This window comes from Stenella coeruleoalba (assembly GCF_951394435.1).
Source record: "Stenella coeruleoalba genome assembly, chromosome: 3".
Taxonomy (NCBI): domain Eukaryota; kingdom Metazoa; phylum Chordata; class Mammalia; order Artiodactyla; family Delphinidae; genus Stenella; species Stenella coeruleoalba.
Genome location: NC_137148.1, coordinates 117,887,244 through 117,914,528, shown reverse-complemented (window position 1 = coordinate 117,914,528; position 27,285 = coordinate 117,887,244). Strand labels below are relative to the sequence as shown.

The following is a 27,285-nucleotide window of genomic DNA, read 5'->3' as shown; positions in this document are numbered from 1 at the left end:
AGCCACTGGGGATGGGGGCAGGCCTGTCAGAAGGAGCTGGAGCCAGTATGCGAAGCAGCTGTAATCGTCTGAGCGGATTTATTGACAGTGAATAAAGGGCACAAAGCCCAAGCCAGGGCCTGGGCCTCTTGTGCCAAGAGGGCAGGGGGTCTAAGGTGCTATTGCTTTAAGGGCCCACCAAGGGCAGGGGCCTGCTCCCAGCCGCACGCTCTAGCATATGGAGTGAGGTGATGGGGAAAGCAGGTCAGGCGGCCTGTTGGCAGACAGGGGAAGGGGAAGAGACTGAGGACCAGAGGTGGGACTTCTCCCAAGGTCCCCCAGCCTGAGACCGTGCAGTTGCAGGTGGAAGTAGGGCTGGTCCCTCAGCTGGGGGGCAGTGCTGTCCAGTTGAGAGGAGGGGCTTCATGCCCACCCAACCCCTGGCCCTGCCAGCTGGTAGTCCATCAGCGCAATGAAGGAGAGGAAGGGTAACAGTGTTGCCTCCTCTTCAAGCTGTGTCCCCGCTTTTCCCCAGGGGCTGCAGGACCTTCCCTGTCCCCTGGAGCACAAGCCCACTCCCCACCACCAAACCAAGGAATATGTAGCAAAGGCTAAGCCTGCAGTTTAGTTTGGGGGTTCAGGGAACCAATGGGCTTAGGTAGTTTAAAGTAGGGGGTGGGAGGATGAGATTATCTGACTTGGGGCCCAGGCAGACTCACCTCACACACCCCCTGCCCCCTGTGGTGGGGACACCTGAGAGAGAGAGGAGGGGTCACCAGTGGGAGAACAGGAGGTGGGTCATATCAGTGCCCCCTAGAGTAGGGGCAGTAAGAGCTGAGCCCACCGCAGCCCACCACATGTCTTCATACCTGGTGATCTGAGGTGTCCGGTTTGCTTGGCTGTCCATTTGCCTCTTGACTGGCCAGCCCTGGGCTTGGGCCCCTTCCTCCAGCCCCCAGCATCGACTCTGCAGAGGCTCCAGGGCTCCTCTCAAGTGCACGAGGGACTAGGCTGCTGTCCCTGAGTCCTCCATTCCGCACTGGGGGGCTGGCAAGGGCCAGGGGCTGCGGCCTCTCAGGGGGAAGGCTCTCAGTGGCAGGCATCCCTGTCCTGGGCTGCCCTCCCCCAGACGCCTGGCCACCCCCTGGGTCCTGCCCCCCACCAGATCCCCAGCTCCTGTCCGTGGGGGAGCCATCACGATGCTCATGCAGCCCATAGCGCTTCTCAATGTGTGTCACCCGGAACCTGGGAGGGGAGGGAACACTGGGGCTTAGGACCACCACCCAGAGGCTGCTTGGCCCTTCCCTCCAGTCAGGGACATCCTGGGTTTGATAGGCACTTCCCTCTGGCCTAGGGCAGGGGAGACCAGATTGTGGGGCACATTGTGCAGCCTGGCTTCTGCTGTGGCTCACAGGCCACAAAGAAAGAGCCAGGGCCTACCTTTGGAGGCAGGTGCCTGACCGTTGGGGTCCCCACCTCAACCTCCCTTTCCCTGGGGCACTCTATACCCACCTGCCCACAGAGAACACAGTGGTCTCCCCAGGCCGGGGGCGACTCTTTCCTTCCTTGGAGCGTCCCTGACGGACAAGTGGGGGTCTCTTGTTGCGGCTGCAGTGGATGCAGGGGGCTGCGGAGCCCAGGTGCACTGTGTGATGATGGGAGGGGGCTCCGTCCTGCAAGCTGGAGGTGGCATCCACACTGGACGGTAGGGAGGAAAGGACCAGGGGTGACATTCCCAGTTTTCTTCCTGTTCGACTTGCTCCTGTTCTTTCAGCGTGCTCCTTAAACCCCAGATGCCCCACTTGCCCCAGGCCCCACCATTCGTTTCTTGTCTTTATCTAATAAACTCAATATGAAGATAGTAGTGACCATGTGTTCTCCCTCCTGGGGCTAAAAAGCGGGCAATGCTTAATGCAGAGGAGTGGCATAAGGGGTGAAGGTTAGGCTTGATGATATCCAGAGGAGAGATGTGGTTTGAAGGACTCAGGATTTCTACAAAACGTCCTTCTTCCTGTATGTTAACCAGCCTTACTCTCCCCTGTCAACCCGAACATGCAAGGAGACTGGGAGAGGAACGTGCAGGAGGAGAGGGTACTCTCCAAGGCAAGCTCAATCGTGCTGGCCCTTGTTCTCAGCTCACCTGGACAGGTGCATTGTCCCTTCTCCTTCACTGTCCCCCAGCATCTCCTTCAAGGCCTCAGCATTGGCTGAGGGCAGAAGGAAAAGAGGGGGTCAGTGGAGGCAAAGGCCGGGGCAAAGGAAAGTTGAGGAGGTGGGGAACAAGGGGCCAGCATGCACCCACCTTCATTTTGGATGATGCATTGAACAATCCTCTCTACTGTGTCCTCATTCATGTCATCGTCCTCAGCTGAAGGATGAAAGAGGTCGGTAAGGAAGCAGCAAATGAGTCAGGTTTGGGGGTACATTACCTGGTGGCTTCTGTGGCTTCTTGCTCAAGACCTACCCCTTTAGCAAATTGCCATCGTGCTGTACATTAGCATTCCAAGGGCCAGGGCAGAAAAGATGGGGAAATCAATGGGAGTCCAAGACTCATCAGTGGGCCCTTCCCACCCATGCTGCCTACTCTAGCCCTGCTTTCGGGGTGGTGGCAACCCAATTGCTTTTGCAGAGTCAAGAAAGCATTACTAGACCTCCTGAAAACTTGGTCGGGATTTGGCCTGGGTCTGTTGACCAGGAAGAGGTGTGGGGAGAAGGGTCAGGGAGAAAGGCGACTGAGCGAGGTTCTAGGCTGTTCACTCACGGGGCTGGAGCTGGGTGTCGTCAGGCTCCGAGCCCCTCGAGGTACGGCAGCGGTAGCCTTTCTTCTTGAGCACGTGGCAGATCATGAAGCCTACCAGGCCCATGAGGAAGAAGACCAGCACAAGCAGGAAGAGCATGTACAGCCCATGTTGGGGCGGCTCCAGGTCAGGCTGTGGTTCCGACATGAGGCCCTGGGGGGCGAGCGCGGGCCAGGGCGCCTCCTGGGGTTAGGAGGCTGCAGCTAGAGATGGGGGGAGGGATAGGAATGCCTTCTTCAGGATCCGAGACAGGCAAGCCTCTAAGGTCTGGCCCCACCCCCCTACCCAACCAGGGAGCTGTCCGTGCCAGGGGTGCTGGTCCGGGCCAGGGGTGCCAGACGGCAGCTGCGCAAGCTGTCTTCCACGACCCTGGTCCGCTTCCCCGACGCCCAGAACGTTCCCCTTTCCAGCTTGTCCTGAGCTTCCGTCCCTCCCAAGGACACTGCAGAGCGAGATGGGACGGAATTCTCAGGCGGCCTGCACAAGGATCGTGCCTGAGTCAGCGTCCACACCTCCTCTGCGTTGGCCTGAGCCAGGCCTCCACAGCCCCCTCCCCTTCCTGTACTCTCGCGTACACACCCCCTCCCGCCTTTCTGTTCCTCCCATCCTGACCACCTGGCCCACTGGTACCGGTGGTTTAGCTCTGGCTCCGGCTCCGGCTCGGGTTCCGGTTCCAGGGGCGTCCTAGTCCGGCTCAGGGCCCCCGACGCCCTCCCGGCGCTCATCCCTTGCTTTCTTCCCCTCCCCCCTTCGCCGCCTCAAGGGCTCCGGGCTGCGGCCGCAGATACCCTTGCCGCGGCAGGCGGGGGGAGGGAAGGATGGAGAGGGATGCGGGCTGGTTGGGACCGGGGAGAGGCTCCGGACAACTCCAGCCCTGGGAAGGGAAGGAGAAGGGGGACGCCGCCGCCGCCGCCCTGGGTTCCCAAAAGCCTTCGACCGGCGCCGGCCCGGGACCAGGGGGCGGAGCGCAGGTGTGCCGGGCGGAGAGCGAGAGCCTTGCGCGCTTGTGAGCGCAAGTGTGATGCGCGCGTGACTGCGCCGCTCCCCCCCTTCCCCGACCCCGCGTCGGGGGAGTGTGCGGTGCCGAGTCTGGGTCCGGTGAGGAGGACAGGCAGTCAGGCGAGAGTGCTCTCTACTGGTCTATCGGGCACAGCTGGCTTGGCTTCTGCCCTCAGATGCCCCGGCCGGATGTGTAGCAGGGAATCTTCTCAGCGGGCCGGAGGGAGCCGGCTTTCTGCACCCGAAAGGAACAGCGTGGCCGGTTCTCCGGAGCCTCCTAGAGAGGTGACATGGCCTGCGCCCCGTTTTGGAGAGGTAGCTGGACGGGATGGCTCGGCTTCCCGAGGATTTGACCCCCGCCCGGAAGGAAATGGCCCTATCATACTATTACCGACGCTACAGTCCTCCGGCCAACGCCAGACGCTCACGCCCCAGAACCTAGAAGGGCGTAGCAAGGCGAGGGCGGAACTCCGCAGGGGGCGTGGCCTGGGCGTGGTCTAAGGGAGGCCGGCTTGGGTCTCCCAGTTCCGCAGAGGCAGGCTGCGTGCTTACGCAGCACGCAGGACCGGGGGTGGGGCAGGCGGCCAGGCTGGCGGCGGAGACGCTGGGCCTGGTCCCGCCGGCACCATGGCCAAGACTGTGGCCTATTTCTACGACCCCGACGTGGGCAACTTCCACTACGGTGAGGGAACAAGGTTGTAGGCGAGGGATTTCGGGACGCGGAGGTTTCGAGGTCGGGGCTACAACTCCAGGAATGCGTACTGACGAACTCTCTTCTCTCACCCCCAGGGGCTGGTCACCCTATGAAGCCCCATCGCTTGGCATTGACCCATAGTCTGGTCCTGCACTACGGTCTCTATAAGAAGATGATCGTGAGTCTCGCGGCTTCTGCTGGGGATTGAGGTTGGGGAGGAGCTGCGGCCCTAGGGATGGGTAGGCTGCACTGAATGCACCAAGAGCGACCCACCCCTAGAGTGTGTGTGGGGGGGTAGAAGGAACCAGGAGCACCCCCATATGCAGAGTGTTGGTGGGTGCATCCACTGACTTAATGAGAGATACTTTTTCACCTTAGGTCGGCCACCTTTTGACCTCAAGTGGACCAACTCTTGGCCTAGGGTTAGGGTGGAGTGGGGCTGGTTTGAAGACACAAAATTTTTCCCTCCCCAGCATCTTAGGGCAGTTCTGTGGCCTCAAAGAAGAGAAGGCGGCTGGCTCACTGTATCTGGATGTGAGGTTTACCCTCATTCCCATACCTTCTCTGCCACCTCTCTCCACCTCCAAGCTAGAGCTCCAGGGAGGACTTTGCAGCCCTCTGTGTAAACGTGTATGTGTGTGTAGGACAGAAGGAGATGTCCTGGGTATTCCCTTTTCAACCTAGAATACCACCCGCCCCCCCCGCCACACACACATAGTTAATTACTACCTATCCCTCCATCTCCCGGATATACACATGCTGTCTCTTCCTGGCCTGGAATTTATAGCAGTGATATGTGATTATAACATATTGCTCGGCCCTGATGCATTGCAAGGGGAATTAGTCAACTGTATGAATGAGTGTCCACTGCTTGTGCTGAGGCACAGACAAGTTAATTGGTCGTAGAAAAGACTGAGGTGATGTTAGTGCATGAATCCCTGACTCTCTTGAAATTGTTTGCCAGGATGTGCCTTTGAGCATTTTCTGGGGAGAGAAAAACTTTTTGCTCTTGTCCAATTTCTAAAGAAGTGTGTGAACCACTCAAAAGATAATAAATCTCTGGCTTATTAGCACCTGGGCATCTTGGGTTTTAATTAGAAGGTTGTCGTGTGTCCCATATTATTTGATTCCAAAATTAAGAAGAACTCAGAGGAGAGAGTGGACAGAATCAGAGCCCAGGGGAGATGAGTATGAAGAGAATCAGGAATAGGAGATCCAAGGAACAGGGCAGGTGGAAGGGGGTTAAGGTTTGAGAAGGTAGGAAAGGCTGGGCTGGAGGTGGGATGGAAAAGGCAAGCCCAGTGGTCTTTAGGGGGCTTGCTCATAATAAACCACCAAGCTAATCAGAGTCTCTCTTCACTGACATTTGTCTCATAGAATAACAAGGATTGGGGGGCGAGGGGACTGCTGTGTGTAGTTTTGGACAGTCCCCAAGTCTGGGCTCAGTGTGGGCAGTCTCAGCCCAGTGAGTGGGACTGACCCTGCCTGGGTTCACCTTGTGTTTCCATCCGAGGTCTTCAAGCCATACCAGGCCTCCCAGCATGACATGTGCCGCTTCCACTCTGAGGACTACATCGACTTCCTGCAGAGAGTCAGCCCCACCAATATGCAAGGCTTCACCAAGAGCCTTAATGCCTTCAACGTGGGCGATGACTGGTGAGGGGAGGACTGGGACCTTTGATGCCAGACACCTTGTTGCCAGGCATTTCAATGAGAGTACTTGAGTGAGGTCTTGTGGCAGCAGTGGGAAGATATGATGGAGGGGGGATACTTGTCAATGAATCATCATTTACTCGTTTATTCAACAAATATTTATTGGTCATTGGCTCTAGGCCAGGCCCTGCGCTAAATGCTAGGGACGCAATGATCAACAACAACAACACAATTTTAATATTGCACTTGTGCTAAGGCCTCTGAAGGAGACGTATATGACAGACTATGAGAGTGTATACATGGGAGAATTCTGTAGCCTGGGCAGGGGCTGGTCAGTGGAGGCTTCCTAGAGGAAATAATAAAGATTGAGCTGAGATCTAAAGAAAGTAGGAGGTAATTAGAGGAAAGGTAGTTGGGAGGATGGAGGGTGAGGGGAAGAATGTCTTGGGCAGTAGGGACAACAAGGGTCTGTGGTAGGACAGAGTGAGACTTATTTGAGGAACAGAAAAAAGGCCACCCACAGAATCTGAGAGTGATCTGAATCGAGGCTAAAGAGATAGGTAGGGCCTTTGAAAAGTAAACAGCCCTATTATGAATTGGGGTTTTTAACCTCTTGAGTAGGGGGAAGTCATCAAAGGGTTTTAAAAAGCAAGAGAGTGATTAGACACTACCACATTTACGTTGAACTCATACCATAAGAAGTAGACTCAGAGTTAGGCCCTGTGGGAAGAAGGTGGACAACAAAGATAAGCCATGATCCTTGCTTCCATTCTAGTCTACATCCACAAAAATATAGTGACCACAACAGCTGCCATCTGCACAATTCATTTCTAAACTTTTTGTTAGGGAAAATTTCAAACATTTCTGAAACTACGGTGAACCCGCATGTATCTATCACTGAGCTACAACACTTAGAGCAAATGGCTAATCTTACTTCGTCTATATCCTCCCATGTTAGATTATTCTAAAGCAAATTCCAGATGTCACACCCTTTTATCCACAAATACTTTACTATATATCTCCAGATGATACTCTTTAAAAAAAAGTGAACAATATCATCACACCTGAAAAATTAACAGTAATTCCTTCATATCATCAAATATGCAATCAGTACTTAAATTTCTCCAGTCGTCTCAAATTTTTTCCTTTTTGCAGTTAAATTACTTTAATTAAGATTTAAACAAGGTCCACATATTATATTTGGTTGCTACGTCTCTTAAGACTTTTAACCTATAATGTTTCCTTCTCTCCTTTGAATTTATTTTTTGAAGAAACGTGGTTGTTGATCCTATAGTTTCCTACAACAGCTACAGTTTATTGAGTACTTATTCTGCTGTGCCAAGGATTACTGGTATATCCACCTAATTCTCACACCACCCGTGAGATGTACTAGTCCTTTTCCTGATGGTAGGCATAAGTACATAAACTGAAATTTGAGGAGATTTTGGTAACTTAACCTGAGTCACATAACTGGTCAGTGGAGGTGGCAGGATTCAGATCCAGAGCCTAGGTTTTTAAACACTACATTAATCCGTTTCCCTGAAAGATCCTACCAATAGAAGCAGCCTGGGCTGGAGGATAGAGGCCAACTCCTCAGGCTGGCCCTGAGCACCTTCCCAACCTTATCCCCACACCCCTGCTGCACAGGGTATCTTCCTGGAGTGCCCTTTGTTCCCCATTCAGCCTCACCAAGGCCTTCTCAGCCTTCACACCACCATGAAGCTTCATGCCATGGAGCCTTTCTTGAGCACACCAGTCGCAGTGGTCTGTCCTGCACACGCTGCCCTGCCCATTGGATTTTTCAGTTACATGCTGTCTTGGGAGGTTCTTGTTTTTTGTGTTATTGCTGCTGCTATTTCTGAGTTCACTTTATAGATCTGGGAATGCAGAGTCAGCCCTCAGGCCACAGCTGGGGCTGTAAATGCTCTTTGTGCAGCTAGGGAATACTACCACTGGGCTTCCCTACTTCCCATCCAGTGCCTCGCACAAGGCTCGGTACATGGTTTGGTCTAAAATATTTGTCAAATAAATTTGCAGATAACCCAGGTATGTAGGAGGGGCAGGGGGGTTATTGAAGCATGGAGATCAGAGGGCTTTGGGGTAGGGAGAGAGGTGTAGGAAGGGAGTGGACAAAGGTAAAAGGGCTCCAACTTGCTCTTCTTCCTGCAGCCCAGTGTTTCCCGGGCTCTTTGAGTTCTGCTCCCGTTACACAGGTGCATCTCTGCAAGGAGCAACCCAGCTGAACAACAAGGTACCATAGCCCCGAGTCCTATTTCCCCCTTCCTGTGGGTCCCTGAATCCAAGGCCTTCACCCTGATCCTGAGCTCCCAGCTTTGGCGGTGGGCAGGAGAAGGACTGTGAGTTGGGTGTTTGTCTTTCAGATCTGTGATATTGCCATTAACTGGGCTGGTGGTCTGCACCATGCCAAGAAGTTTGAGGTGAGTGAGGAGGAGATAGGGGAGACAACAGCTACTGTAGGGTAGGAGGTCAGGATGACACTAGGGGGCAGCTGGGTGGGGGAGTCGTTCCTCTCTGTAAGACCACTCTCTTACCATAGGCTTCTGGCTTCTGCTATGTCAATGACATTGTGATTGGCATCCTGGAGCTGCTCAAGTAAGTAGCCTGGGAGGAGATGGCGGGACTTAAGAGGCTCTTGGCTGAGGAGGTCTGAGACTGCCCTGGCCCTGACCCTGACCTCCACCCCACACTAGCTTTTCCCAAGTTCTTGATGCTTTTCTCAGGCTGCCTCTTCCTGTGCTCTGCTGCAGATTCCCCGCTGCCTGCTCACATTTCAGCCTTCTCTGCACATCCCTCTCCTGTCCCTGCCTCCAGGCTGGAGCCCCAGGGTTGCCCTTAGGGAACTGGTGGTATTAGGTTTCAGGTGACTTGGGCCAATGTAGACTCTTCATAATTCCAGACCTTGTGTTTGGGAGGAGCGGGTTGGGGGGTTTTCCTCCTGGGGTTCACCTCTGCCTCAGACCCTGGCTTTGCCCTCACCCCAGGTACCACCCTCGGGTGCTCTACATTGATATTGACATCCACCACGGTGACGGGGTTCAGGAAGCCTTCTACCTCACGGACCGGGTCATGACAGTGTCCTTCCACAAATACGGAAACTACTTCTTCCCTGGCACAGGTATGGGAATAGGAACGTCTGTCCCCTTCATACTCTTCAGCTCTTACCATGACTTTCTCCTCCTCAGCCTCAGGTCTCAGCTCAGATGGCCCCCTCCTTGGAGAAGCCTTTCCTGATCACCCCGTTACTCTGTCACATCACTCTGCTTAGTTTTTTCAGAGCACTCACTGCTGTTTGAATTTATTGTGGTGTTTTGTTTTGTTTACTGCCTCCCCCCTTATCATGCCTACCTCCCAAGAACATAAGCTTGGTGGAATTTCAATCATTTCGTTAGTTCTCTTTACTGCTGTATCCCCAGTGCCTCGCTCCCAGCTTGGCTCATGGTAGGCCCTCCAAAAGTATCTGTTGAATGAATGCAAGCTGCAGGGGACTTAGTGGTTCGAGGGAGTGAGTGGCGGGCGCACATGGATGGAGTGAGAGGCCCTCGGAGTACAGTTGGGGTTGAAGCGGCTGGGTTGTAGATACCTCCCGGGTACCGCTGCCACTCCCACCCCCCACTTCCCTACAGGTGACATGTATGAAGTTGGAGCAGAGAGTGGCCGCTACTACTGCCTCAATGTGCCCCTGCGGGATGGCATTGATGACCAGAGTATGTACTGAAGTCTTCTCCCCGCTCACTAGGCTCCTGCTCTCTCTCCTTGAGTTAACTTCTTCTGCCTGATGTTGTCTACTGTTGGGCCAGGTGTCCTTAAGGATGAATGGCCTTCAGAGGGACCGTGAATTCCCCGGAAATTGTATGCAACATATTGTATGTGCATTTTTCTGGGAAAAGGGTCATTAGCTTCCATCAGTCACTCCAGAAGTTCATCAGACCCCACCTAGAAGTTTAGAACCAATGGTTGCCCCTTTGGGTTGCCCCATTCCTGGGGCAACATCTAGAAGCGTATACTTTGGCTTTTGGTAACTTTTGCCACGCGTTCCTGGGCTCCACGCTCTCTGAACCCCCTTTTTCCTTTTGTTCCCTGTCTCCCCATCCCCTTGGGGTGCCAGGTGCCCATCTTTGGCCCTCTCCCAGGTTACAAGCACCTTTTCCAGCCAGTTATCAACCAGGTGGTGGACTTCTACCAACCCACGTGCATTGTGCTCCAGGTAATACTGTCAGTGCCTCCTCAGGCACTGGGCTTGAGGGAAGAGAGCAGGAAAGAGGAGAGTCCCTAGGCTGGTGGGGGAAGGGAAGTGAAGGACATCTGTGACATTCTGAGTAGTTATCTCACTGTAGCCACCTTGGGTTTTGATTTTTGCAGTGTGGAGCTGACTCTCTGGGCTGTGATCGATTGGGCTGCTTCAACCTCAGCATTCGAGGACATGGGTGAGGCCTGCCCTCCTTCCACTCCCCCAGGTTTTCACATGGCCTTGGGCCTCAATACATGGAATGGGAGTAGTTGGGGAATGGACCTCACCTCCTTTTGTGACTCAAAAATAGCTACATGTTGTACTTTGAACCAGAAATGTCACCTTGAACAGTGTTCCCCAGTTGGTCATTCATTCACAGTAGGTTTTTGTTAAGCACCTATTATGTTCCAGGCATTGTACTAGGAGATGGGGATGCAGTGGGGGAACTCCCATGGAGTTTACAGTTTAGCCTAGGAAACAGACAAAAAATAAGTAAGCAAACAAGACAGGTAGATAGTTATAAATTCTGTGAAGGAAAAAGATAGAAAGCTAAGACACAGGATAACAATGGAGAACCTACTTTAGATAGCACGATTTGGGAAGAATTTCCCAAAATTCTGAGCTGAGACCTGGAGGCTAAAAGGAGCGAGCCATAAAAGGAGCAGAGGGAGGTCTATCCCAAGCAGTGAGAAGGACCCATGCAGAGGCTCTGAGACAGGGCAGAGCTGGTATAGTGGAGGAGATGAAGTAAAACCAACAAGGTAGGGACAGGGAGAGCAGGCTGCAGGTGGTTTGAGGTGAGGTCTGAGAAGTCGGCAGTGGTGGGGTTGTGCAGAGCCTTTAGACCCTGGTAAGGAGTCTGGATTATATTTCAGATGTGATGGGAAACTTTAGACAGGTTTTAAACAGGGAAGTGATATGATCCGGCTTATATTTTAAAGTGACTGCTCTGAGTGCTGAATGGAGAAAGGTTTGGGGTGGCGGGGGGGCGGTACACAGGAGTGGAAGTGGGAAGACCAGTTAGGAAGCTATTGGTATTGTGTAGGCAGGATGCCAAGTTGGAGGAGGTGGTTGATGGAGAGAAGCAGATGATTTGAGTTATATTTTGGTGGCTGAACTGACAGCACTTGCTGGTGCCTTGGTGAGAACAGTTGATTAACAGGTCGGGTGCCAGGGTGGGTGCTGAGCAGGACAGAGGTAGGGGTGCGCCCTATTTTAAAGTTTTTATTGAGACACAACATGTGGATAATACAGTGCGCAAATCTCAGGGATATAACTTAGTGATTTTCACTGCCTAGATCAAGATAGAGAACATTTCTAGTTTCCTTGTGCACCTTTCCAGGCAATATCTAGAAGCATATACTTTGGCTTTTGGTCACTTCTGCCACCTGTTCCTCTGGTTCCTTTTAACAGGGAGTGCGTTGAATATGTCAAGAGCTTCAATATCCCTCTGCTAGTGCTAGGTGGTGGTGGCTATACTGTCCGGAATGTTGCCCGCTGTTGGTGAGCACGCCCCCATTTTTCCTCCTCCCCCTTGTCCAGTGTGAGCTAGGGGCTCCCTGAGAGATGGCCAGGTGGGCCCTTCAGCCCACTTGTTCAGCCCGCCCCCCTCTGCTGGTTTGTTTCAGGACGTATGAGACATCGCTGCTAGTAGAAGAGGCCATTAGTGAGGAGCTTCCCTACAGTGGTAAGGACCACCCCATGATGCCCCCAGAACAGGAAGGCCATTTTCACAAGACCCCAAAATGGCCTGGTTTGAAAGCAGGTGGAAAGTTTGACTTTCTCAGAGCTCTGCAGACTAAACCCCTGGACCCAGGTCAGGGAAAAGGTTGGGCAGCTATTACGTAGGGGTTTCGGATGGAAAGGAAAGGGAGTGGCAAGTCTTGGGACCTGCCTGCCTCTATCTGAGCCATAACGTCTCCTCCTAATCTCCTTTTCCCCCAAGAATACTTTGAGTACTTTGCCCCGGACTTCACGCTCCATCCAGACGTCAGCACCCGCATCGAGAATCAGAACTCACGCCAGGTCAGCAGCTCGGAGAAGCTGAGCACCAGGGCGGGGGAGCCCAGGAGAGGTCCAGGATGTGGGAAGTCAGAGAAACCAGGGAAGAAAAGAAGTTCTCAGCCATCACTGTCACTGTTCTCAGCTAGGAGGCAGCCCAGGTTAAGGCAGAAGCAGTCAGGGTTGGGAGGAGGGACAGTTAACAGCTGGGAGACTCAAACTAAGATGCGAGGTGGGATTGAAACTAGGACAGTAGGGGCAAAAGGCAGTTAGAAGCATAGATGCCCTGGGAATCACTGGGAGCTGCTCACTGTCTATTCCTCATCCCCAACCAGTATCTGGACCAGATCCGCCAGACAATCTTTGAAAACCTGAAGATGCTGAACCATGCACCTAGTGTCCAGATTCACGATGTGCCGGCAGACCTCCTAACCTATGACAGGACTGATGAGGCTGACGCAGAGGAGAGGGGTCCCGAGGAGAACTACAGCAGGTCTGGGGCAGGGACTTGAGAGCAAGGGATTCCCACAAGCTTTTTGGGGAGGTTAAGAGGGAAAAAGTACATTAGAGGGCATTAGCCTAATTGTCCTTGGCTTACCTCCTTTGGTATGTGGCAATCCCACACTTTTCTGCCCTGCTTCTAATGACGTAAGTAACATATGTTTGTTGTAAAAATTTTAAACAGCACCAAAATATGTTCAGTTTGCTTTTACACGATCCCAGACCCGTTTCACAAAGTATCCAATGTTAATAGTTTGACTTCTATCTTTTCAGATTTTTTCTGTAGATTACAACTGTACTATTTAACATTCACATATAAACACAAGGGCACACATACACTCATTTTCAGAGTTGTGCAGTCTTTTTTTTTTTAATACAAATTGGATGACTCTATACATGTTCTACAATTTCCAACTTTTTTTTTAACATAACAGTGTATCTTTTCATGCCAATATATATAAAAATCTGCTTCATTATTTTATTAGCTGTATAATATTCCATTGTGTGGATGTAGCATAATTTAACCAAGTGCCATTGACAGGCATTTACATTATTTCCCATTTTATCCATATTACAAAGAGTATGGAAGTGAATCCCCGTCCATATACATCTTTGCATGCTTGTTTGAGTGGGTGAGATTCCTGGAATTGTTGTTGCTAGGTCAAAGGCTGTGTGCACTAAAATTTTTTTATTTGTTGCCAAATTGCCTTCCATAAAGTCTGTAACAGTTTATATTCTTGGCAGCATTTTACTCACTCCTTCCAGATTCTAAGCTGGACAGGTCACTGCCCATGTACTGCTCTTGAAAGGCCCTTAGATTTCTTTCCTCTGTTAATTTTCTCAGTTGTATTATGTATGTGTGTGTGTTTTTATGTCTTTACCTTTCTGAGATACATATTAAAATATTTACAGATGCACTGAATAGGGGAAAAAAAAGACTAGAATAGACTTTTTAAAAAACTCCAAACCAGGCTTTTCTGAAAAATGAAGGGGAAAAACAGCAGAACCCAGAAGTGCAGAAACAGATGCACTTAATAGAGAACAGATTTCCTTACGTGACTGGGGGATAACCACAGCTGGACGCTTGTAGGACACCTGATCCTGCTCCCATGCACTGTTAGATGTTTGATCTGGCTCTGCTGCAGAGTCTGATGGGCTTCTCAGTCCCTTCCAGAATCTTCTGTCTTTCTTAGAGTTCAGGCTTTCAGATCTCTCCTCTGGACCTGGGCTCTACTGCTTAGACCCTTGGGACCACTCCAACCCTTCTTCTCCATGAGTAACCCCTTATTTTCTCTCTTGGTTGAGGAAGTATCTGAACATCTGGCCTCAGGGATCCTTTTTGACCCCTCATCTCCTTCTCAACTTCTCCAGGTCTCTGGGGCTTGACTTTTAGAAATTGATTTTCTTAAAAATCTGTTTTTAAGTTCTTCCTTTTGGCAAAGTTTGTTTTATTTTTATCTGTAGTTCCAGGCTGGTATCTGGGCCTAGTTTCTGCATTATACAGCCTGCTCTCAAGAGCCAGCAGAAGCCTCAGGCCTCTTCCTGTCCTAAGCCCTACCATCAGACCACCCACTGAACTCCTTTTCTTTGATGCCTATAGCTCCAGCTTGCATATCATTTGCAGAGTAGTAATAAGTTTTACCACTTTTTGTGGGTTTGCTAAGCAGCAGACTGTTACTGAGTGCTTTATATTAAAACATACATGATACAATGTCATCCTGTCATCAGTCTCTTGCCATCAGACAACCCTAAGAGGCGCTATTCTTAAATTACCAGAAGAGGAATCTAAGGCTCAGAGAGGCTAAATAACTTTCTGAAAGTCCCACAGCTAGCTAAATATCAGGGCTGAGATTCAAACTCGAGTCTCTGACTCCTCACCTTTAACCCTTGTGCACTTAGAGGTAACTGAGACATTGCTTTCCAGGCAGAGGGGCCTTTCCTGACTTTGTTCCCTGGCTTCTCTTTGATGACTTTCTTCCTTCTTTCTCAGTTATCAGCCGTGGGCAGGATAATTCAGTTATACATATTCTCCCAGAGAATAGTTTTCCAAAAAGAAAGAGAGCAGTATTGAGTGCTTACGGGATCTTGTGTTGCTTTCACATCCCTTTGCTCACTACAGGTTTATAGTATATCACTCGTCTGCTAAAAATGCTCCTTTCCATTGCACTTAGAAGAAAATCCAAATTTCTGACGGTGGCTTTAAGAGGCCCTGCATGCCTTAAAGGCCCTTACCTATGTCCCTGGTCTCATCTCTAATGACCATCGTCTGTGCACACTTCCCCTAGCCATCTTGACCTCCTTTTCTCACTGGAATACATCAGTCTCCGTCCACCTTATAACTTCTGTACTTGGTTTTCTTGCAGCTTGGAATGGTCTTCCTGATGTCTTTGCCTGTCCAGCTTCTTCTCAGACTTCAGGTCTTACCTTGTTAGAACAGCCTCTCCTGATAAACCTATCTGAAATTTTACCTGTTTCCTCCCATCACGCTCAGTCACATCCCTTTATTTCATTTTATTCGTAGTGCGTTCCACCATCTGAAATTACCATATTTATGTTTTTACTTTGTTAGTTATTGTCAGTCTCATTTATTCGGTGAGTTTTTTGAGGATGGGCGGAAATTTTGTCTGATTGATTCTCTACTGCTAAGGCTTATGACAGTGTCTGGCACAGAGCAGTCTGTCAGTAAATGTTTATTGACTATATGAATGCATGAATGCATAGCAGTCAGTCTCTACCAGCAGAAGGAGAGGAGTGGTTCCCTGACAATGGGGGCCTGAGAAATGGCTCCAGAGAGGGTACCTATGTGGGAGAAGATTGGAACTTGGAGAGTGGGAACCTGACCTCTCTTTCTCTCTTTCCTTACTTTGTAGGCCAGAGGCACCCAATGAATTCTATGATGGAGACCATGACAATGACAAGGAAAGCGACGTGGAGATTTAAGAGTGGCTGGGCTTGCTGTGTCCCCAGATATTCCTTTTTACCTCTTTGTTGGGTGGGAGGGAAAAGGTGTGGCTCTTCCACCCCTGGTCAGGTTACTCTCAGGGCTTTTACCAACGCTGGGGGAGGGTTTGGAGACCACATCTTGTTCTGGAACCAACTATCCCCTCTCTTCTCCCTCCCAAGGTCTGAGAATGGTACCTATTAGGGATTGGATGGGGAAAAGGATAGCCATCTCTAGGACATCTTGGGCGGTGAGCCCTAGAGGCCAGTCCCAGCCCTTCTGGCTCACTTATTCCTTCCCTACTTCCCTGTAACCCAGAGGCTTTAGGGGTGAGAGGGTAGACAGGAGTAAGGTTGCCTTTGACTTCCTCCTGGGTTCTCCTAATGCAGGCCTTGTTTCCAGTGCAGGTGAAGAGTAAGGGATTTTAGGGGGCTCTGGCTCCCTAACACCTTAACCCAGATGATGGGAAGTGCAGTTTTGAGATCGGGGAGGATGTGAAAATGTCCTGTTCTAACTTCTGGCTTTATGTCCATTTTACCACCCTTTTTATTCAATAAACCAAGTTGGTATTTTTTGTACCTTTTGCCTTTCTGGGAATATTCTTAATTCTTGCTAGCTGCCTGTGTATGAAGAGAGAGGAAATGGGGTGATGATGTATATAATAAAAATCATAGTTAACATTCATTCAGCACTCACCTTACATTAGGACCTGTATATATGTATTCTACATGGATTGTCTTACTCATATATAGGGAGTTAAGAGAGCATATTAGTTAAGAGTTAGACAAACCTGAGCAGATTACTAGCTTAAGAGAGGGAGTAGAAGATGACTTCAGGTTTTTGAACCTGGGTGTTGGGATTGGTGATGCTAGTTGGTGAGGATACACTGAGATAAAATGGTGACTGACATAAGCAGTTGCTCCTTATCTTCATTGTCTATGTGAAGAATGATGCTAGATATTGTAGTAGCCACAAACATGGACTCTTCCCCAGTAGGGAGTAAGATAAATGCTATAGTAGTTGTAGACAGTGGTACAAGAAAGAAGAGTAATGCCTGGATCACTCTTTCCATGCTCTGATCCTGTCGTTTCTCAACACTAGCATAGAAAGTAAGTAGCTTTTGAACTGTTTGGGACAAATTGATTTCGAAGTGTGGGCTGGATAACTCTGTGCAACTGTCCATCAGGCAATTAGAAAGTGGAAGGTAAGAGATGAAGGTCAGATTTAGGAGCCAGCCAGCTTGGCAGAGTCTTTGTAAAATAACAGACCCTAGACTGAGCACTGGGCTCCCTAATGAATGAGTCACTGACTGCCCTCCAGGAACATGCAGTTGAAATCTTTTGCCAGTCGTGGGAAAGATAAGTCCAGACTTTGAGGACTTACTGGGTACCACAGGCTTTTCACACAAGGGACAGATGTAGCTATTCTTGAGAATAGATGAAATCACTGAGGGAGGAATCAAGCTAGTAGAGCAAAGAACACACTTTTGGAGAATGCCTGTTTTTTTCACTCAGGTTTGGTTTATGTCAGTAGGGAATCCTGGTTAAATATAGGGCTTGGCCGTCAGACCAACCTGCTTTTAAGTTTTTTGTCACTTCATTATGTGTCCCTGGGCAAGTCACTTCAATTGTCGATGTCCAAATTTCCTATCTTTAAAATGGTGAGACTAGTGGAATCTATCACATGGCATTGTGAGGATTCAGTGAGAAAATAGGTGTAGAGTGTTTTTGCATAGAGTCTGGCATAGAACAAGTGTATGGTAAATGGTTAGCTATTATTAAGCTTCAGGCACACTGTAGCAATAACTAGTTTTTCCAGATTAGAAACATGGAAAGTAGTAGACCTTGGATTTAGAACTAGGTAATCTAACTCCAGAGCTAGTCGACTTCAGTCTAGCACTGGCCCTGGACCAAGCTCTGTTCTTGGTACATAGCTTTCAATAAATGGCAGCTATCACTTTATTTTTTCATGTGCTCCATGGGTATTGAACACATAAAAACTATATTATCCTGGAAAGCCCGGCACTAAATTTTCTGCAAAGATAACAGTCTCTCTTATGCGATTTTTGGTTCAGATAATAATATCCTGGTCTGGAGTGTGAGAGGGTCCAGGCTTTACAGCCACGTGGGCACTGCGTGGGAGCAGGGAGGCCTGCGCCGCTCCAACCGCCAGGGTGCGCTGCCCGGGAGAGTTGCACCGCCCACTCACCATCACCCCCCCAACGTGGGTCCGAATGGTTAGGCCCGCCAGGCAGGTAGTGCGCTTCCGCGGCTTTTCTCCACCCGCCTCCCTTACCCCGTTGGTAGGGGCTGCGTGTCCGGGCGGAAGTGGGGCAGGCGGGCGGGAGCGAGGCGTCGCGGTTGTATATTCATGAGGCGCGCGCAGCCCGGCATGCTAATGAGGCGGGGCGCGGCGGCTGGCTGAGGAGCTGCTGGGCGGCGGCGGCGGCGGGCTTGGAGCTGCCGGGCGGGAGCGGCGTAGGCGCGGGGTCACTAGCAGCGCGAACCTGGACATGGAGCCGCCCGGCGGGGGCCCGGGGCCCGGTCGCGGGACCCGGGACAAGAAGAAGGGCCGGAGCCCGGACGAGCTGCCTTCGGCGGGCGGCGACGGCGGCAAATCCAAGAAATTTGTGAGTGTCCCTCCCACCCGGTTCCCTCAACCTGGCCCCGTAACCGCCCTCCGGACCCCGGAGACCTCCGCAGCCGGCCCCAGGGGTGCACGGCAGTCTCTGGGGAGCCGACCCTGCGCCTCCCTTCCTCATTTTGCTCGGTCCTGGGCTCCAAAGCCCAACCTCCGACTGCTCCGGGACCTCCCGGAGCCCTGGAGTCCCAACTGGCTCTTGCCCCGGCAACCTCGGGGCTTCCTCATCCCCCAGCTCGCACGCTCTGCTCTTAGCCCCCGTAGCCCTGGCCGGTCTCGGCCCCATCTCTTCCCTCTCAGCCCCACTTCCTTTCTTCTTTCTCCGTTACCCGAACACGCCTTCTCTATCTCGATCCTGTGTGCTTTTCGGGGTCCATTATTCTCTTATTACCCTTCCCCCTGTTTTTGGTATCCTCCTGTTTGCTTCTCCATAGGTCACTTCCTTGCCCAAGATTGATCTCTTTCACCTGCTAACTTTCCTCCCGCCCAGTCTCCTCTCTGGGCCCTCAGCCCAGTGTCACCTGATAATCCTTCCCCCCAGGAATGTTACCTGACTTTGGCCCTGCCTTCCCTCCTCCCTTGGACGTTTGTCCTTGCGGCTGCAGGAATGGGTACCTGCCCAGTTACTCTGGTCATTGGGCATGACGGTAGTTGGCTTCCCAGTATTTCTTTATCCAGAGAACCTGTCCCTTTGCCCTGTTGCTTATCACTTAGCAAGGGGTTCGAACTTCTCTCCTGAATATGCCCTTCTTAGGACGGTGATCACCCTCCCCCATGGGAGGAAGTTAGACTAAAAGGCCAAGAAGTTTGTGAGTACCTAAGGGAATTGCCTTTTGTACGTTTCCCATGATAACTATCTCTTCAGCTCTTCTGCCACATCCTGTGCCCCAAGGCTACTGACAACCCTTTTCCAACCTGTAGAAGAGTCTGACTTTCATCAGGTGCCAATTCCAATCTGAAAGAATATTGATATTCGTGTAACACTGTGGTATCTCATTACCTTTGCACACACTGCATCTTCTTTTTTACTCCTCTCTCCAGGGAGTTGTTTGCTTTTTACTGTAGAAGCTTTGAAAGATAGGGGGCGCTGTCCAAGAGAGGGAGTTTTGGATCTTAATAACCGTTTGCTAGTTGTAACTGTAATGTAGTCTTCTCTCCCACGTAATTACTCTGCCACCCCAGTATCTTTTTCTACTAACCAAAAGGTCTCTAACTTTTTCCTCTTTCTTTCTCTTTTCTCTTATCCCCACCCCTTAGCGTTCGGACCCAACTCCACAAGTCTGGGAAGAAAACTGAGAAAGTGATGAAAAAGGATAATGTTGCTTTGGGACCTAGAGGGTTGGAATGTGGAGAGCACTAAACAGAATTAAAATAGTGACTCATCTCTTCCTACCTATTTCTAGCAAGACAGGTGCTTCTGGATGTCCTTTCCTGTGACTGTAGGCTGTCAGTCACTGCCTGTGTTTTTATCTGGTGAACATCTTTTTTCCCCCAGAAATGTAGGTTTAATAGTAGTGACAGTTTTCCCCCTATGGTGACCAAAGCAGTATTTCCCTGTGTTTCTTTAGGATAAGCATGAACTTCTAGTTAGGGAGATTTCCTTCTAAGCCTTAAGTTTTAAGGCCCATATTTCTTCTATTTATGTATCATTTTGTTTTGCTTTTGTTTCCATGGTTACCCTTTGACCTTCCTCACCCAAATTCCAGCTGTTTTTGCTGATTTATAGTGACCTCTGTGACTTGTAAATGTTTTTCAGGTTCTAAATGGAATTTTACATGTGCTTTTGTTTTATCTAACACTTACGTGTTTCACAGATTTGTAAATTCTACTAAGTGTGTGGGGCTGAAAGGTGAGATACCTGAGGAAATTCAACTTCTTTTCACCTGTTTTTTGGCATGTCCGTGGAGTCTTGTGTATGCTGAGTGGATTTGGCTCAGAGTCGTTGGTATTTGCTTTAGAGAGGGTACAGCTGAACCAAGTTCTCTTTTTCTTTCTGAGGTGTTGGTCTTAACTCTTAATCTGCTGAATTTTAAAAAAATATGTAGCACACACAGGTAGTGAGGAGAATTGCATTCCTGGCTAGGAATTGGAAAGTTTCCAGGAAAGTAGAGCTGCTTAACCCCTTTATTGCCAACTATACCATACCTCAAGGCTTCAGGATATTCTGTCTTTCTCATTGCTCTTTATATAAGAACTCTGTGGAAATGAGAGCCTAGGAGGAGCATTGCAATCCACTTCTCTTTGTGTCTGTGTATGTATATGGCGGTGGGTAGAGTGGGCGAGATTGCCGGTTTGCTTTTGTTACCCATGGTGTAGTTTTCTTGAACTACAGGCTAAAAGTGAACTCAAAGCCGTTTCACTTGCTCCACCTTTTCTACAGTGTGTGTCCTCGGGAGCTACATTAAGAATGCATTTTATAAAACTGCACTGGTTTGGACCTAGTGTGCCTGAAGGTATTTGTTTGCACCTGAGGGGTTACTAATCCCTTTAGCTGCTACATACCTTTCCAAGCTGATGCAGGTTCTAATTACAGATCAACTGATGAGAACACAGAGCTCACAAATTGCCTAAGATCTGCTCTTTACCCTTAAAGGCATCTAGTGTGGAAAGGACACAAGGAGTCTAAGTTTAAACAGTGGTAGGGCTCATCTTTTTAAAACATGTGGTTGTTCGAGATGCTAATGTGTGTGGTGAAGCCAGGCTGTCTGGTGTTCCATTCCCCTTGGTTCTTCTTGAGTCTGTCGTCTCCTGGACCATGAGCTTATCCCCTTGTCCAGTTCCTTTTGGAAGCCCTTAAGATGAAGGGAAATAAAAATGCTAAATGAACGGAGTGTTTTCTGCGTTTTCAGCAGTAATGAATGTGGGTGTCAGAGAGACTGATTTCTGAAATATGTGTAAGGGGAGTAAGTATAACCAGGATGTTAGGAAGCTGCAGAGTATTCGTGCATTTTACAGACTCCATGTCTTCTCATACAATCGAGAACTGATCCATTTTAAGAAAGACTATCGCATCTTGATTCAACTAGGAGCCTAACTTCGTAAAACATGAATTTTAGTGTGGGATTAGAAATAATAGAAGATATGTAATTTTTTAAATCTTGTTTAGTTTTGGATACCTATGTAAAATTATTGCTGTGTTGCAGTTTCATGCCCTTCTAAAAGCAAAGTGAGGGACTTCCCTGGTGGCGCAGTGGTTAAGAATCCGCCTCCCAATCCAGGGGACACGGGTTTGAGCCCTGGTCCGGTAAGATCCCACATGCCATGGAGCAACTAAGCCTGTGTGCCACAGCTACTGAGCCTGCACTCTAGAGCCTGTGAGCCACAACTAGTGAGCCCGTGTGCCTAGAGCCTGTGAAGCCACCGCAATGAGAAGCCCTCGCACCACAATGAAGAGTAGCCCCCACGTGCCGCAAGTAGAGAAAGCCCGTGCGCAGCAACGAACACCCAACATAGCCAAAAATAAATACATTTATTTTTAAAATAAATAAATAAAAGCAAAGTGAGAGTGAAAGTATATTTAGTTGTAGACCCCTGTTCATCCAAAATGAAGGATGCCAGGCAGAATTTTTTTAAGATATTGGGGGTAGGAGTTTATTAGTTTATTTATTTTTGCTGTGTTGGGTCTTCGTTTCTGTGCGAGGGCTTTCTCTAGTTGTGGCAAGCGGAGGCCACTCTTCATCGCGGTGCGCGGGCCTCTCACTATCGCGGCCTCTCTTGTTGCGGAGCACAGGCTCCAGACGCGCAGGCTCAGTAGTTGTGGCTCATGGGCCCAGTTGCTCCGCGGCATGTGGGATCCTCCCAGACCAGGGCTCGAACCCGTGTCCCCTGCATTAGCAGGCAGACTCTCAACCACTGCGCCACCAGGGAAGCCCCGCCAGGCAGAATTTTAAACAAATATTAGGAAAGGTAGAGATTATGAAAGAAGTGGAGTTGTTCATGCAGATACCTGCTTTAATTTTGATCCAAAAGGTCGCTGAAAACCAAGGAGTATGCATAGAACTTTATACAAGTCATTTGTGTTTTTTGAAGTTGATAAACACAGGGATTACTTAGTTTGGAAAGAGGGAGGGGAGCCTACAGGAATGTTATTGAGAGTTTGAGATGACAGAATGATACCTTAAAAATTTGCCCTCTGCCTGCCTGGTCTTTAAAGAGACAGCACAAGGATCCACTGGATAATGTTACATTTACTTGTCTCAAAGGAAATCCTCCCTCACAGGAGGTGAAACTGAGGGAATGCCTCAATTAAAATCTCTCCCTTGAGAGAGTTGTTAAATGTTCGGATATTTTTATAAAAAGAGTTGAAATTTTTATGACCTGTAAATTGTTTATTTAAAAAGCTAAGAATATAGTAATAAGTGAGAAATGATTTAACTTTGTTGATGGACGTATGGGTCAGAATAGACTAATTTTATTTCCTGTGTGATAAAATCACCTTTTGTTATCCCCTGGGGTGTTCAGTGTATTTTATAAATGGATTGCCACGTTATTCTTGGAGAGTGTTATATTTTCAGTGAAATGTAACAGAGGCTTAAAAGATAAGGTTATACCACGTATGATTTAGAAAAACAGCTTAAAATCATGTTTATTAACAAGAAATATTAGGTATTATAGAGAAACAGAGTTTGTATATGCAGGTGGTGTTTTCTCTCATTTTATGTCTCAGCTGAAATCATGACTACAAAAAGCATCCCCATATTGAAAGAAATCTTAAGTGTTTTTCTTTATTATGTTGAGCCTTCTATTCTCAATCACTTTTGTCTGAAAGCAGTAGGAAAAAATTCATCTCTTGCTAACCAGCAAAGCAGCATTGGGTGTTTGCCCCTTGTTTGGGTTAGATGAGACAATGCCAACCCTCTCCCTGTGCCTAGCTGTCTTATCATTCCCTCCCTCTTTGTTTTTACTACTGCCCTGCTGCTATAAGGACTCGTTCTAGTTCCTTGGATAGCCAGACCTTTGGGGAATCAGGAGCAGTAAAAGATGCTTATACTAAAATTTCTTAAAACCTTGAAGCTAAAATAGAAAAATAAAGAATATTTTAATCACTATGAACATATCTTACCTTATTTTCTACCTATCTTTTTTTTTTAACAAACACAGTTTTTCTAATCAAAGAACCTTTTTTAAGAAAGTAAGAGAATTACTGTAGGAAAAGGGAAATTGAGACCAGTATTTTAAGGAATTTTACCACTGATTACAGGATAACTCTGGGTGAATCATTGTTCTTTCAACTTTGAGATTCTTACTTCCATTCATTAGTAAAGCTTGCTGTGAATGGTAGTCTTAAAATTTTAGAGTTGGAAGGGACTTTAAATGTCATCAAGCCCAAACACCTGCTCAGTGTAGCATCCCTTCTTACAGTTGTAGGTTGGAAATTGGATAAATAAATGGACGAGGCAAAAGCATAAAATTTTGGATTCTACATTTCCTTTAGTAAATTTCAGGATCTTGGAGGAAAGGGATTATATAAAAGGAAGAGATACGCTAGAAGCTATGAGACTGAAAGGGAAAAGATTGAAGAAATTGACTCTGTTGCTTGGCTCTGTGACAATTAGGGAGTGTCAATTGGTCCTTTAAATATTTGCTTAAATTTCTTCCCTCCAAGAAGGGGGATGAAACAGATAAGGGGACAAAAAAGAGAAAAATCATAAAGAACTTAATTAAGAGAAACACAGCATTCCTATATGGAAGCATTGTTATATGGAAGATGGGAAATTCCATCCTTGATTGTGGTTATAAGTGGTCTTTAGGCAGTAGCTACTTTGTCATTTTGTTAGGTAGCAGATACAGGTAGCGTTTATGGTGTCCTAGATTATTTTTCTGGATTTCTGATTCTGTGACTTATTCCCTGTTTTAGGAATAGTACTGTTTGAAAGCAATAGGATTTGCATTTTCTTTGAAGACTTAGCATACTTCAAGGATCCAACAGAGGTTGCTTTATAAACCATCTTTGATCCTAAAGGTCACAGAAAACCAAGGTAGTGGGCTTATATCTCAGATATAGCTGCCTTTTTTTTTTTTAATGTTAAGTAATTAACATTAAAGTAAATCAAGTAAAAAGATAACCCACACTTGCTTTTTTTTTTTTCTCACCTAGAGTAGCTGATACTTTATTCAGGGGGTCTTCACCTGTTTGTTTTGCCATAGATCCTTTGGACATCTTTTTTCTTTAAACATCTTTATTGGTGTATAATTAACATACAATAAACTGCATATATTTAGTGCACAATTGGTGAACCCATTGCCACAGGCAAGATAACGAATATATCCATCACCCTCAACAGTTTTTTCCTGCCCCATTGTATTCTCTCCTTCTCATTCCTCCTTGTGCCCCAATCCCCAGGTAACTAACGACTGATTTGCTTTCTATAACTATAGATTAGTTTGTATTTTCTAGAAGTTTATATAAATAGACTTATACACAATATGAACCCTTTCTTTTGGCTTCTTTCAGCATAATGTATGTTAGCTATATTAATAGATCATTCTTTTTTATTGCTGAGTAATATTACATTGTATGGGCTTACTGTACTGTAATTTGTTGATGGGCATTTGGATTGTTTCCAGTTTTGCTTCTTTTTTGTTTTGCTGTGAACATTCATGTACAAGTTTTTGTCTGGACATATGCCTTCATCTCTGTTTTGTAAATACCTAGGAGTGGAATGACTAGGCTATATGGTGGGGCTATGTTTAACTTTTAAAGAAGTTGCCAAACTGCTTCCAAAGTGGTTATACCATTTTACATTCTCACAAGCAATACATGGGTTCTCGTTCCTTGTCAGCTCTTGGTATGATCAGTCTTAAATTTTAGCCATTCTAGTGGGTGTGTAGTGAGTGGACAAAGAATATCGCTTGCCATTTCAGTAAACAAAGGATGTTGTGGCCATAAAGTCATCAGCCACTGTAGGAGTCCCTGTTGGTGTGCCCTGAGGGGAATGCAGGAAGGAGAAAAACAGGTTGCCAGCCACCAAGCCATCAGTCACTGTAGCTGTCCAGACTATGCACCCTGAGGGGAATTCAGCATGGAGAAAAATGGGACACTGGCCTTAGGTAGTTAAGATGCATATCAAAGGAATGATTTCAGTAAGCCCAGACTCTTACATCTTCCCATATACAGAAAAGCACTAAAAATCATTAACTTGAGATGTCTGTTTTTTTGTGATTAGCAGTAATCTTTTGATGTTCAACTTCATGTTTTTTTTTTTTTTCCAGCAAGAATTCCCGTATATCCCGGCTCCTCTCTTAAATCTTTGGAGTAGTCCCTCAGAACTATCTGAGAGGCTGCCATCCCGTGCTTTAGTCCTCAGTAAGGCCTCTGAATAAAACATAATTTTCAACTTTTAGGTTGTGCATTTTTTTCCAGTCTACAAACAGTATCTCAGTGTGGCTTTAATTTGCATTTCCTTAATGATGTTGAGCATTTTTTCATGTGTTTATTTGCTGTATATCTTCCTTGAAGTATCTGTTCAAAAATTTTGCCCACTTAAAATTTTTTTATTACTGTCTAAATACAAATCCTTTGTTGGATATGTTTTACAGATGTTTTCTTCCTCCTGTGACTTGCCTTTTCATTTTCTTAACAGTATATTTTGAAGAACAAAAATGTTTAATTTTGATGAAGTCCATCCAATTAATTGTTTTTGCTTTTTGTATCATATTTCAAAAATCTTTGCTAAAATCATAGTCACTAAGATTTTTCTCCTAAAAGTTTTATAGATTTAGCTCTTAAATTCTCCTATCACTGTGGAAATGTCAGTTATATTCCACATGTTCTCTTTGGGGTATTAATTTTCACCTGTAGACAAGACAGACCATTTCTGATACTCTTGGAATTGGGGACCTTTGAGATTCTATTTATAGTGAAAGCATTTTCATCTCTTATGTGATGTTAGAAACCTTTTGTTTTCCTGTGCTCAGTGTGTTACAGGTTGTATAATGCCAATCTTCCTATCTATAGATATTAACAAGTGCTCATCATCTTTATAGATAGGAAGATTACTTCATTGCAGACTGGAAGGACAGGGAGTAATAATAACTGTAACAGTAATAATAGCACTTGTTTGTTGCATACTTGCTATAGCCCTAGAGCTGCACTGAACAGCTCTAGATATAAAATAGGTACTATTGTTATTCCTGCTTTCTAGGTAATTAAACTGAAACTCAGTGAGATCAGCAACATGCTTTAGGTCATAGAACTGGAATTCAAACCTAGGTCTGGCTGATTTAAACACACACACACACACACACACACACAGCCATCTTCTTGTTCACTGCATTGTATTGACAGTTTACAAATGTCCAGTTTTTGCACTTGTATCAAAGGGTATTCACTGTTAGGAATTTCATAGAAAATTTTGATGGTATATCTTTAGAGCCCTTTGACTACTGCAGTCTATTAAAACTGGACTCTTTTTCAGTTCAGTTAGTGGGAAAAGAAGTGTTGGGTCTAGATGAACAAAGTGCAGTGGCTAAATGCCTGACTGCGTTTTGCATTTAATAATTTAGACTTTGAGACCATTGCAGGAATCTTAATTAAACCTTTCTTAGGCATGTAAAAGTAGCTGTTATAGTGCATGCAAAATCTACCTTTCCCCTGGCTCATACGTTATTAAGAAGTTGTCTAAATTATTATTATTTTTTAATGTAACCTTATCTCCTTTGTAAATAGAACAGCTCTAACAGCATCACCTGGCAGGAATTTTAGTTGTTTAAATTGCTGCGAGCAGCAAGTAGTGGTGACGTATAGGAAGGAGGAAGCTGTTGCTAGACCAGCTCCATAGTTATCATTTCTATATTTTAGAATTGGCCCTGAAACAAATAAGGATTGCAA

At 47.4% G+C, this 27,285-nt stretch overlaps 3 protein-coding genes across 4 annotated transcripts in view; 2 read left to right on the top strand and 1 right to left on the bottom strand.

The window, feature by feature from the left end:
- Window positions 1–63: 63 nt before the first annotated feature.
- On the bottom strand, window positions 64–4,179 carry RELL2 (RELT like 2). 2 transcript variants are annotated; one of them, XM_079916180.1, is made up of 8 exons: window positions 3,408–4,179; window positions 2,741–3,219; window positions 2,282–2,347; window positions 2,120–2,186; window positions 1,492–1,677; window positions 849–1,224; window positions 699–732; window positions 64–253 (listed from the first exon to the last, which is right to left on the bottom strand). In XM_079916180.1, exons 2-7 carry the CDS (start codon window positions 2,922–2,924, stop codon window positions 700–702), a joined length of 912 nt encoding a protein of 303 aa, XP_079772306.1. In that variant the 5' UTR covers window positions 2,925–3,219; window positions 3,408–4,179; the 3' UTR covers window positions 64–253; window position 699. The 2 variants fall into 2 exon arrangements, with proteins under 2 accessions (XP_079772306.1, XP_079772307.1); XM_079916181.1 differs by lacking the exon at window positions 699–732 and having other exon boundaries at window positions 234–253.
- Window positions 4,180–4,336: 157 nt separating this feature from the next.
- HDAC3 (histone deacetylase 3) lies at window positions 4,337–16,411 on the top strand. The gene is made up of 15 exons (XM_079917447.1): window positions 4,337–4,458; window positions 4,566–4,648; window positions 5,984–6,126; window positions 8,293–8,374; window positions 8,505–8,561; window positions 8,681–8,736; window positions 9,126–9,259; window positions 9,768–9,848; window positions 10,275–10,348; window positions 10,504–10,568; window positions 11,786–11,875; window positions 12,001–12,059; window positions 12,318–12,397; window positions 12,709–12,866; window positions 15,745–16,411. Exons 1-15 carry the CDS (start codon window positions 4,404–4,406, stop codon window positions 15,812–15,814), a joined length of 1,287 nt encoding a protein of 428 aa, XP_079773573.1. The 5' UTR covers window positions 4,337–4,403; the 3' UTR covers window positions 15,815–16,411.
- A 1,796-nt stretch (window positions 16,412–18,207) lies between these two features.
- Window positions 18,208–27,285, top strand: part of DIAPH1 (diaphanous related formin 1) — a 97,465-nt gene continuing 88,387 nt past the window's right edge. The window contains exon 1 of the mRNA XM_079916506.1: window positions 18,208–18,444. Coding sequence (XP_079772632.1) covers window positions 18,328–18,444 — 117 coding nt within the window. The 5' untranslated portion in view covers window positions 18,208–18,327. The remainder of the gene's footprint in view (window positions 18,445–27,285) is intronic.

What these genes read in the sequence shown, in the direction of transcription:
- RELL2 (XM_079916180.1), bottom strand. Translation starts at nt 2,924, where the DNA reads ATGTCGGAACCACAGCCTGACCTGGAGCCGCCCCAACATGGGCTGTAC. An exon ending in ATGCATCATCCAAAATGAAG is followed by an intron (nt 2,187 to 2,281) that starts GTGGGTGCATGC and finishes TTCTGCCCTCAG; the next exon opens with CCAATGCTGAGGCCTTGAAG. An exon ending in ACTGTGTTCTCTGTGGGCAG is followed by an intron (nt 1,225 to 1,491) that starts GTGGGTATAGAG and finishes CTCCCCTCCCAG; the next exon opens with GTTCCGGGTGACACACATTG.
- HDAC3 (XM_079917447.1), top strand. Translation starts at nt 4,404, where the DNA reads ATGGCCAAGACTGTGGCCTATTTCTACGACCCCGACGTGGGCAACTTC. An exon ending in GTCTCTATAAGAAGATGATC is followed by an intron (nt 4,649 to 5,983) that starts GTGAGTCTCGCG and finishes TTTCCATCCGAG; the next exon opens with GTCTTCAAGCCATACCAGGC. An exon ending in CGGAATGTTGCCCGCTGTTG is followed by an intron (nt 11,876 to 12,000) that starts GTGAGCACGCCC and finishes GGTTTGTTTCAG; the next exon opens with GACGTATGAGACATCGCTGC.